General features: G+C 36.7%; 1 protein-coding gene across 7 annotated transcripts in view; it reads right to left on the minus strand.

Annotated features, from left to right (window-relative positions):
* Positions 1 to 1,162: 1,162 nt before the first annotated feature.
* LOC110377768 (uncharacterized) overlaps positions 1,163 to 12,521 on the minus strand; it is a 73,722-nt gene continuing 62,363 nt past the window's right edge. For 4 of the 7 annotated variants that reach the window (XM_021336777.3, XM_049835951.2, XM_021336775.3 and 1 more), the window contains 7 exons: positions 6,854 to 6,973; positions 5,292 to 6,026; positions 4,818 to 5,051; positions 4,485 to 4,716; positions 4,048 to 4,304; positions 3,495 to 3,964; positions 1,163 to 3,336 (listed from right to left, as the gene is read on the minus strand). In XM_021336777.3, coding sequence (XP_021192452.3) covers positions 2,983 to 3,336; positions 3,495 to 3,964; positions 4,048 to 4,304; positions 4,485 to 4,716; positions 4,818 to 5,051; positions 5,292 to 6,026; positions 6,854 to 6,973 — 2,402 coding nt within the window. In that variant the 3' untranslated portion in view covers positions 1,163 to 2,982. The remainder of the gene's footprint in view (positions 3,337 to 3,494; positions 3,965 to 4,047; positions 4,305 to 4,484; positions 4,717 to 4,817; positions 5,052 to 5,291; positions 6,027 to 6,853; positions 6,974 to 12,521) is intronic. The other 3 variants (XM_049835950.2, XM_021336776.3, XM_064043614.1) reach the window with 3 other exon arrangements.

Below are 12,521 nucleotides of genomic sequence, written 5' to 3' on the forward strand. Positions count from 1 at the left end.
AAGCAAAACGAACATGACGACCGAAACTGAACGGTAGCGCCGATGAGGTAATCACACTATGAATGAAAAAATATATAAAAAATCTAAAATAAGCTAACTGTAAGGTCGATGAAAAAAGCCTGCTACCAAAAATATATCTTAAATCCACGCCTATAGAATTACTTTTTGACTGTGACCTAGCGTGTGGATATTTTGAGAACTTGGTATTGAATAGACGTAGCAGATACAGAATATGACTCATCTGTGACTAGGAGATTACTGAGCGTGAACTTTAGGTAGTCAAGTTGTGTTTATGTTCTCGGTATTAGATTTCAAGCTATATTTAGAATTTGCACGGTCTATTCAGGATCTGACTAGTGCTTTCGGTGAAGAGAGCCGGATAACCTGTTTTGGATTAATGGCACCAAAGGATAAAGATTTATGAATCACTGCTCCATAAATGAGAAACGATAAAAATAAGTACCTATATTAGCTAACGTTCTAGATTTGTTACTAACATATCCACCCAGTCGATCTCTCAGAGAACTGATTGACGTTCTATCCTCAAAATCACACAAAGGTTCAAGGAGACACAAGCGTAGGTATTCATGAAAATGACTACCTATTATATATATATACCTATACCTAGTCAAGGTAAGGCCAAAGGAATTATAATTAAAAAGTTGATTCGTGATAATAAAGGAGGATATTATATTTTAGAAAAGGTTTAACAGTCCGCGAAGAAGTGCAATCTACACTCGTACTATATCAGTGTCGTGAAGGCTGTGTTTGTGGACTAAATTCCTTCATAGTGCTTAACTGGTTATCATTAGTGTTAAAAAGCCAAGCACTATTAGACCTAACAAAAATATAAAAAGCCGTGAACAAGTTAACAAATGCCCAAACCCATAAAGTAAACTTTCACTTCGATATTTAAGTATAACGTAAGCAGAATTTATTTTAAACATTTGTCTATAAATATCAGACTAGACCATAATGTCTGCTTGTCTTCCTAGAGGCAGACAGCTTGTCTATTAACTGGGAATAAAATATTCCTCGACTGGCTACACTTTTTTATCTTAACTAGCCAACCCAGTAACATTTGAAACCGGTCGCTTTGAGCGTGAATCACGTAAAATTACAACCATATCTATTAATAAAGGAAGCAAATAAAACAAAATAATTATAACATGGCATAGTATTTATTATCATAAAAATGATAACTTACATCGTAATTCGAAATATTTTTTAAAAGGTAAAAAACAATAGATAAATACGTAACTGATTTACAAATTAATCCTTAGAATAAACAAAAATTGTTAAATACAGTGTAAGTATAGAAAAACCCCTCGTGTTATTGGGCAGTAAAGGTTTATTATGACATTACTTTGGACGATACGAAGCAATTAACTTATTATTAACCTACATACATTACCTACATATTAGTTTATGGACGGAGAACTTAGCAATAATATTAATCGTGGGTTTCATAAAATTTTGTATTATGCTGTAGGTTTACACCATATTCAGTCCGAACAAATGGGTACTGAACTGTAAAATTAACATTATTCAACTAAGACAACATGCTTAGTTGTAGAAAAGTTGAAGTAGATACGACATAAAGTTGTGAGTTATTCACGTAACTTCACAAAATTTTTGTAAATTCCTTTGAAACCATTGCTAATAATATTATAAAATTCAGCTCCAGCCTAACAAAAATGGACGGAAAGGTAGATCAGCTTCTAATTTACGTTATTTAATTATCAAACATAATACAGTAAAATACATTTAAATTCGTTATTGAGGCTTTTAACGTATAATTACAGAGTTATAAACTAAAGATTATAAGAATTGTCGACCATATATTAAATTACACTATAGCAAATTTAATTTATTATCCAGTTCTTTTTGCATTAAAAAAAAGCCAAACAAAGATTGTGTTTGTCAACTTGAACCGTAAAGCAAAGAACTCTAGGTCCGTTATCAACATTTGAGGATCGATGCACGCAGCATTGAGGTGCAAATGCATTTGTGACCCTGGCGCAACGAACGGCATAAAATAACAATACATTAACTTTTATAAAACTCTAATCAATACCTACGCTTCACTTTCATATAAATACTTATCAATATAAATAATTCACCGTGAGTCCTATTTACAAATGCGTACTACTATTCATTAAATGAAAAAGCAAATGTGTTGATGAACTTAATTATAAAGTTTGAAATGATGCAAGTATAATGATATCATGGAATGTGTTTTTTAACAACTAGGTAAGTTTCTAATTTAAATATTTACAATACAAATAATAAAATCCTAATGAATAATATTGATCCCCATTGAACGGATAAGAAGCAACAAAATTACCCAATTATCAAAACCCGAAGCAATTCAGAATGTTTTCCAAATTCTAAGTAAAAGAATACTTACATGGATTACAAAATATTTTGTAGTAGATTTAATCCCAAGGTCAACTTATTCTTATTTTAAATGACAGACATTTGTAAATCATTACATTATTTTACGTAGAACAATGCCTTACTCTAAGTTCTAAACACATTACGAAATTTTCTCCACAGGTACTTAATAAGATCTAAATGGACGGCAATACGAGCGAAATTATTCTAGCCAGCCGGGTTCAGGCTAGTCAACCGTAATCATGCATTGCTTTATCACAGCGTATACTATTGTATAACATAACTTAAAGACGACGTTACACGCGTGTCATGCCTGTGTTATCGTATTTTCCCAATGCCTAGACGGTATTTTTCAGAAAAGCGATGACTATCAGACTACGCCGAGTCAGTAATTCTACAAACCTCGACAGGTAGTAGGCTGTAATATTGTTCTTGACATGAGAACCAGTATTTTACACGTTTGTTGCCAAGTTGTGTTTCAGAATTTTTCAGTCATCGGCATTCGTCAGTCAATGGACTAATAACGACAGCGCTGTAGTGAGGAACGCTCACTGCCTGCCTTACACCTAAAGCGCGGGTGTTGAATCACGTGTAGCAGTTGTCTTCATCGGCATGGTCACTGCAGTCGATGGTGCCGTCGCAGAGCTGCGACAGCGTGATGCAGCGGCCGTCCACGCAGCGCAGCTCCCCGCTCGGGCAGGGGGACGCGTGCGCGCGAGACCACTGCGCATCTTTACCATACACTGGTCCCGGCCCCGGTCCCGGTCCGTCAGCGAGTGCCACTTTTTCAGCGTCGTCGGTAGTAGCTCCAGGAGTTATAGCGACTGCACCCATGTCAGACTTATGGGGAGCGGCGGCTACATCATCTTTATCAACATACGCGAACGTCTCGTTTCCTTGCTCTTCTGCAGCTTCTGCGGCTTGCTCCGCTACCGCTTTCTGCAATAATATGATTTATAAGATATTAATTAACTGGTCATCCAATACGCATTTACTAAAGCTGCTACAGTAACAGAAAGGTTGAACATAGATTTAATTGAAGTCGACTTGGTTTTGATTGAATGAAAACATAAGTTGTGACAAAAAAATAATGTTACCCTTAGCAAGGCCGCGCCATCAATAACTCTGTCTAACTTGTGTGTAGATTTATCCAAGCGAGTAGTTTGTGTAGCTGCCGGCAGAGCTACTGAGCTGGGTGGAGGTACTCCAAACCGTGTCGGCACCATGCGCTGCGCTGACTTCTGGTCGGGAGGATTTTGTGAAGGTTCTTTTCCCTCCTTTTCAAACTCATCGAAAAACCCGAGGTCTCCCATATTCACGTCTTCAATTGACTCATTGTCTGAAACAGTTTTCTGAGATGCCTTATCTCCTACTAGTTTTTTCTCTTCAGCTTTCAATATAATGGTTTCGGTAGTGGCATCCTTGGTATTATCTTGTTCGTTACCAGAGTGTGGAGCGCGGTGGTAGTGCGATAGTCTGGGTGGTAAAGGACGACGCGTGAAGTTTTTTCTTTTATAAGAATTATTACTGTCACTCGTTACAAGGAGTTCCTTGCTACTCTCATCTCCTAAAACAAAATTATTCAGAATAGATCTAGTTAAATCATGTTCAAAAAAATAAAATTGATGTCATAATATTTTAATGCATTACCAGCACGCTGTCTAGGGTTTTTTTTCCCCACGGGCACTCTGTTGGGTCTCCTGATGGCTGGCGCCGGCGCCGAGCCCGCGGACTCTTCCCCCGGCTCGTGGGCATCGACGCCGTGAACATTGCCGACCTCATGCGCTCCATCGATAGCGTGGTGGCTGTGAGCGCCGCACGTGTCCACGTGCTCGTCCTCACCGTCCGGGCAGTCCGAGTAGCCGTCACAAAGCCAACGCTTCAGAATACACCCTCCAGAACCACACCTGTGGAATTCATAACGTTGATTTATCAATATAAAAATACATTAAAAAATATTTATATATTTTAAAGATGATGATTCACTCAGAAAAGATGTGAATATACAGTCTATGCTAATTACGGACAGCATTGCTTTCGGAATGAAAATCAATAATGGTGAGAACAATAATGTATGAGTATATTACCTGTACTCATTCTGATCGCACTGAATGCATGTGGTCTCATCTTCTCCAAGAGCACAATCCTTGGTGCCATCACAGATCCAGTCTCTGGGTACGCAGGAGCCATCACTGCAGGCGAACTCGCGCGGGTAGCATGGTGTCTTGGCAGCCACGCAGTTTGTACGACCATACTGCTTGCAGTTGAAAGCCGGAATCAGTTCGCTGGGAATTTGACCTTCGCATGTGTCCACGACCGCTGAAATGAAAGAAAATATAGGATGTAGGAATGTATTTATGAAAAATTTTATGAAAATAATGTATTTATGAAAATATATAATTTTATAAAAAAATATTTACCTTTACATAAACTGTAGCAAGGCTTCTTCGGAGGGTATGGAGGAGGATTGCATTCAGGCTCGAGCAAGGCACATACGAAATGTCTCACACGGTCACTGCAATTAGCTGCCACTAAATAGTCAATCTGAGGCATCAATGATGTTATATCTGTATGTCCAATCTTCGCTGGAGTACCGGCTAGGTCGTATGGTAGCACACCGCGGCACAGAGATAGACGGGTTGAACGACACTGAACTGAAAATGTTAATGAAGAAATTGGTACTTCGCAAGATAAGTTATCCAATTTGGAAATATGAAACATTAAAATAGTTAGTTCACATCATATTCACACCAACATCACAATGACAAAATGTTATTTATTTGATGCATTTCAATGAAAATTGAATAGTGATTGTGAGTAATAACTACGTACCATTTGCCTTGAACCTTAGTGATGAAACCGCATGCCCCACGTAACTAAAGCTAATGACTTACCCTCTGAATAGATATTGGATGGATATTTTTTCGTAGTTGTGTCGTCTCCGTCACGCCACGTGGGAAGCGTGGGGGACACTCTAGTGTTATAGAGAGAGCTTTGTGTAGTGGACTTCATTTTTTCTGCATCCTCTATAGAAATACCAAACAACTTTGAATGACCTGAGGTGAAGTTGATGTCGTCAGCACTGGGGTGGCGCACGTAAAACTCTTGCATATCAGGCGGCGCATTCTGAGCTCTGAACTTTAAGGGCCTTAAGGGCTTTTGATGCTCCTCCTGGACGTGGCTTTTAAATTCCCTCGGCACATGGTCCTTGTGCAGCACGGGATGAAGCTGCAGTGGTTCTTCTTCCACTATCTTGGTTTTCTGTTTACGCTCAATATTTGTAAAATCGTTTACTGTTTCCGCTCTCGTTATGACCTCTGTAGTTGTAGTGATTGCTCCACTGCCATCTTTAAAGTATATCGCTAACGGTTTCTCAGGTTTTTGAGTTATATGCGGTTTAACTGTGGAGCTAACGTTGTCAGCGTCCTCCAGTAACTTCGGTGTCCTTAAGATATCGGTGTCAGCTTTCTCGTTGCCATATTGGACTTCAGGAGTAAGATGGGTAGGGAAGACGGGAGGTATGGGCGGTGTTCTTTTTGGAATTGGTCTTGTTGACGTAACAACAGTACTTCGATCGAAGTTTTTATCGTTTTCAGCGGCGTAGAAATCTATTTCCGATGTTTTCGTACCTGCAATTATGTGTTTGCAACAATATTCGTAGGAAAAGGTGATTTGTTAAGTAAATTCTTGTACATACACATGCATAGTTGGTTAATAGGTCCCAGATGTTGAACACACAATGATGTCGTGTGGTGTACATGTGTAACACAAAACATTGAAATGTGACATGACAAACACAGCCAAGTTTGTGCTCCTCATACATACTTAAATACTAAGGTGTTCTTGGTGATTCGTGGATACCTTCAGCTAAGAACTATCCGCAGACTACCTTTAAAATGATTTAAAACCATTTGTTGGATTATCAAACAAGCTTTTACACAATAACAACAACAGTACCTGGAAGGTGTTAATTTAAGATGCGATCACAAACAAGTTACTTTGACGTAGGTGCACTTTGAACGAATAGGTACGACAATATAGGTACTGTCCCAACATCTTAATTTAAGAAGCTATCCGTAGACATTTGAAGATGGAGGTACTTACAATTCATCAAGAACACATTCTACTGCGATATACGTAATTGACTTTCTGAGGTAAGTACCTACTGTATAAGTGAGTAAGAGAGAATTAAATAAATCGGCGAAAATCGTCTCACTACTATCATAGTGAGACTTAAAAAAAATCCTGAACTGAATAAAGTTAAGTATTTATAGTGGATTACCTATATCATTTTAAACTTTGATTCGAATTTGATAAACTACATGGTCAATCTTTAGCTTAGGGTTAAGAACTTTTAATAGAGAACTAGGTATACTAGAAATAATATGTATACTCTATAAATACTCTTGCTACTTAGTGCTTATTTGTTACCATACAAAAATGTTAGTGACCGTACCATGTTCGTTTTTGTCCGGTCGGTTGTGTTGGTCTCTTGTGCCCGTGAAGTGGGGCCGATGGCCGGCCACAATTGGCTCCCAGTACGTCCCGTTCTCACCCACTCTCGGCTCCAAGTTATCTGGAATTGTTGGGTTAATGATCTCGTTAGTTTTCTTGGTATAGTTATGATGGTTTTCATATCTATACTAATATTATAAAGCTGAAGAGTTTGTTTGAATGCGCTAATCTCAGGAACTACTGGTCCGATGTGAAAATTTCTTTCAGTGTTAGATAGCCCATTTATCGAGGAAGGCTATAGGCTACTTTTTATCCCGGTACGGGAAGTAGTTCCCACGAGATGCGGGTGAAATCGCTGGCAGAAGCTAGTTTAAGATATAAAGGAAAAGGACAAATTTTATTGAGCAAATAATTAAAAAATCCTTGTAAAGAATGTCAACTTTTCAATTGAGAGTCAAGTAAACTTTTATTTCTAGTTATATTTGACAGGTTATATTTTCTTAGTAGTTTGGTTAACAACAACCAGCTCTTGTATGTGAGTAGCGAACGCGCGTGATGCTCGATACTTCTAACAGGCGCAATGATTTTTAAGCTTCCATTCTAAGCGCAAACCAAAAGTATTTCATTAGATGCTCAAATATAAATGAAAAAACAATAAGTCACTAAATTAAGTAAAAAAATTATTGCTCAGACACTGTTGTATAAGTAGAGCCGCTTAATGAACGTCTGAACTGCGGAATATTGATTCGAAAAGGGTAAAATATATCTAAGATTAAGTAAGTAGGTCCGAATTGCAAACCTTATTCTGATGTTGAAATTATTATACTTATGAATTGAATATAGAACTACTGCACAAATTGGCCAATTAGCGAGAACGTGTTGCCTTCACTGAATCGTTAGTGAACGATATTCAGGAAATATATTCATAAATCAATAACTTTATCTTCTGTTGATTAAATGAGTAGATTTATGCTAGACGCGTGCCACAAACCTAGAAATGTTATATTCACGTAGATGCAATTAATACTGGTAATTTATATCATGCTCTAACCAAACTGCTTTGATTTTAATGGGTGCTTCTCATTCATAATTGTATTGGTTTACCTCACAATTCAAACTCACGATTACAGCAAAGTCGGATTAATTATATCGCAGTTTTTAATACACTAATGGATTTAATTTTACCTAATAAACTAATCATGTAGCCCAATAGTCGTGTCCTCTCAAATAAGTACGACAGTTAGTGGAAAGGTAATCTGTATTACGCCTGTCTAGACTTTATAACCGGTATTTAGACCTAAAGAAGATTAGACTGAAACATTACGTAGTGGCTAACATACCGGTAACTATATAGTAGGAAGCTTGAGTAGTGTACGTTTAAATTAACTGCAATCGTCTACATTGGCTAGAAATACCTCTATATAATTAGGAAATATTTCTTGCAAAAAATGTAATAAGTTTTCTCGGGGTTTATTTCACATTCTTAAGAAACTGTTTCAAAAATTCTCAAATTATACGGCCAGTCTATGTCAAATTTTTAACACCCCTTTCAGCATTTTAACCATGACAATGCAAAGAAAACAGAACGAGTTTCGAATTTCATAATAAAAGCACAAGCGTGTTTGACACACTGTTTCAAACAACCCAAAAAAGAGTAAATCGTGCATCCTTTAATCTATGTACGGAAGTACAGACTACCTAACCTCAGCCGATTCCAGTTTCTGAACATATCATCTGAGAGCGAAGACCGAGCGGTGAAAGCTCGGTTCAATATGTCACGCCACTCCCCTTCAGCCTAGAATCGCCATTAATCCTTATCGTTATTATATAACACAAACATACATACATAATGTGTTGATAGCTTGATAGTGATCCCGTTTCTCTGTGTCAGTGTCAAAGGTGAGAGATGTTTCCTATAACTTGTTATAGAGGTAATATATTTTGTAACTTATGCACTCGGTTGCATGGTCCGCAGTAGGTTAGGCTACCGCGCTTGTTTTGTGTTTTAATTTAATTCATCAGGTCAGATGTAAAAATGTCAGGTATATACATATATGGGTCATAAACAGAACATTAAAATTATGTGTGCGTTGACTCAAACTTAACTAAAACAATGTAAATCAACCATATTTATACTTACAGTTATTTAATATGAGTGTACACCATTAATTTACCAGGTAATTTTTACATTTTAATTATTAGTTTTAAAAATATTAAAATATAAACATCCTTTTTGTACCCCTCCGTGGACCGTTTCCAAACGCGGTTTCAAACTTCATGATCAAAATTAAAATGTAATAATTTACAAATACTAATACATCACCTCTTTTAACCGTTATTAATATAATCAAAATCCATTTTTCCACTGTTATACAATATTTAAATAAAATTTCTTCAAATTATGATACATGAACAATTTGTTATTAGGTCCGCGACTCTTTCCGTGGTCATAATATATACAATGTTTGAATTCTCAATATTTGGAACGCAGCCTAAATTGTTTATTTGAACTGGTAACATTTCAATCGCTGTCAGTTTAAGATACCTTGGTTTCGGTCTGCATGCGCTCCGTCAATTAAAAAACAAAAATTGCTTAAATCAAAGATTATTTCAGTATAATATAAAAGATCATTGCGACTTTTCTGTGACTTCGATACCACGGTAAGTGTTTTATCAAATATTATGGAAATCTATTAACATCAATTGTTATGGGACGCCATTTTTACAAGCATTGCTTTTTAAATTCTAACCTAAAATTTTGACGTGTTTTTACGCTTGATTTGATTGATTTTCTCATCCGTGGACAAACTTTTCCGTAGACAGTCACTTCTGTGGACGTAGACTTTTCTGTGGACATTGACACGGAAAAGACTGTGTCCACAGAAGTGACATCTATTAAGACTAAAACTTGCTTTTTGCAAACAAATTATGTGTTGAACAGCTAGAGCATTTGTTTTTGTTACTTTGCATAGGATATTATGCCATGTATAATATATTTATTGTCATGTTTATTATGGGACTTTTTTACCAATATTGTGTTGCATTTACGTGTTATGTCTTTTTTAATGCTTGGCTTGGTGTGGGTACATGGTTCATTGTCATTGTTTCAGTAAATTAAAATGCCTAGAAAAAATACACTAAAGAATCTTACTGATGAAGAAAAAAAGATGAGACGGCGTGAACAAAAAAAATTAAGTATGCGTCGAGCTCGGGCTAAGTTAACTGAAGCTGCTGTTGAAGAGATACGCAAACAAGATAGAGAAAGATACCATAAGAAAAAGGATAGAGGAGATATTAAAACAATTGATCAGTTTACACCGAGGCAACAGCGGCAAATAAGAAAAATGTGGCGCGAAAAATCGAAGAAACGGCGACAATTATTAAAGATGCGAAAAGCTACTGAATCACTTATACAAGAAAATACTCCACCGGCAAGTCCGTCTTCCTCACTCTCGCGAGTTGAATCTGGACGTGCAGTAGCTGCCCGAAATAAAAGAGCAAGAAAAGCTGAAAATGAGGCTTTAAAGAAAAAGGTGTTTCAGATGGGGAAGGTAATTAAAAAGTATAGAATGAGAATACGAAGACTAGAAGAAAGAAAACAGAAAGCATCGAAGTCGAGTTCTAGAAATAAAGTCTTGAAAACGGATATAAGAAAAGCTGTGCATGATTTTTTAATAAATGACGAATATAGTAGATTAACTGCAGGTAAAATGAAACAATAACTAGGAAAAAAAGCAAAAGGCAAATTCGTTTACTAAATGACACACTTTTAAACTTACACATAATATTTAAACTCAAAACAGGATTTAATATTTCATATCAGACTTTTAGGAGATATAGACCTTTTTGGGTTCTGTTTCCAAAAGCAGCTTCAAGAAACACGTGTCTCTGTACGTTACACGAAAATAATGATCACATAATTCGATCACTTCAAAATCGAAAGTTGTTTCTTACGGATCTGCATCCGATGCCGCTAAGGCATTGTGTTGTAATAATACACTGACTCCTAAATGTTTAGAGAGAGTGTCAGAGCTGTCTTTATAAGAAAATTGATTTTAATAACTTTGCCGAAAACGATTATATAACTTATGATAGATGGGTTACAAAAGACGTGGATGTAGTTATCAAAGGTGTACAGAAAAAGTGCAAGAAATGTGTTAAAGAAACTGTTAAAACTACGATAGGTGCGCTAGTGAAGTTATTACATTTAAATTTACCAGTATTCATGCAACATGTAGCTAATATGATTCATCAAATGAGATCAATACAAACATTTAAACAACAATTAACGTCTACCAAAGGCTTGTTGCATGTAGACTTTTCCGAAAACTATAATTGTAAGTATAGTGCTGAGGTTCAGTCGGCTCATTTTGGTGGCTCGAAGCCTCAATTGTCTCTTCATACTTGCGTTTATTATAGCGCGGCAGAATTTCCGAATAATGGTTTCCAAACTACATCCATGTGTTCTATTTCAAAAAATTTACGCCATGATCCTGTTATGATCTGTGCCCACCTTAAACCAATTCTACAGCGAATTAAAGAACTCAGTCCAAATTTAACAGAACTACATATTTTGAGTGACGGCCCAACGACCCAATACCGAAACAAAACTATGTTTCTTTTAATTGTTAAATTCATTAGTCGAGAATTAAATGACGTGACCGATATTGTTTGGCACTATAGCGAAAAGGGCATGGCAAAGGTGCTCCAGACGGAGTAGGTGGCTGCATAAAAGGCTGTGCGACAGTTCGGTTGCGATGGGCAAAGATGTGTCTGACTATGACTCACTTATGTTATGTCTAAAGAGAACTGTAAAGGAATTGAGATCTACGGAATTGGGGATCCAAATATTGAAGACATTCAAGAAATAGTAGATAAAAATGCGATGAAAGCTTATAAAGGGACATTTAAGATACATCAACTTTCTTGGAATCAAAATGATCCAAATATTTTACATGCCCGAAGGCTTAGTTGTCTGTCTTGTGCATCTAATGCTGTTTGCCCGCATTTTGAAATTGGCCAGATAAAGGTTCCGTCCAATAATACACAAACGCATAGTCCCTTGAGTATGGCTGACGCAAGGAACGTTTCTCCGAGAAGTGAAGACACGGCTAATGCTTCTACAATAACTTATAGGTCAGATCAGATTACACCTGATGGAGGTACTTCTCATAATGTCCCATCACGTCCCTGTAAAAGATTTGGTTTCCTGCCAGACTCTGATGATTCAGACGTGTCTTTACCTCTGCAGGATGAGAGATCCAAGTTCCTTTCAGACTCTGATGACTCTGATGTTATTTTTACACCTCGCTATCGTCATCCATTGCCCACAGACAGCAGCAGCGAAGGCGACTTCATTGTACGACCTAAGCAGTCTCAAAAACCTTTTGTCGATCCCTACACTGATAGTGGCGATGACGAATAAAACAATATGATATGTCTCATTATGTTTATTTCTATATTATTTTACGTTCAGTTTGGTTGACATTATGTTTGATTTAAGTCAACCGAAAATAAATCCCTTCTGTGGACATAAATTCATTATTTTTTCAAAACGAGAGGATTGTTTATTTTATGACATTTTTTATGTGAAGATGATTAATACAGCCAGATTGTTGTAATTTTAATAAAACTCTTTTATTTAGTTTAGAATTATTTAGACAAATTAC

The sequence above is a fragment of the Helicoverpa armigera genome, chromosome 3 (genome assembly GCF_030705265.1).
Source record: "Helicoverpa armigera isolate CAAS_96S chromosome 3, ASM3070526v1, whole genome shotgun sequence".
NCBI classification, from domain to species: domain Eukaryota; kingdom Metazoa; phylum Arthropoda; class Insecta; order Lepidoptera; family Noctuidae; genus Helicoverpa; species Helicoverpa armigera.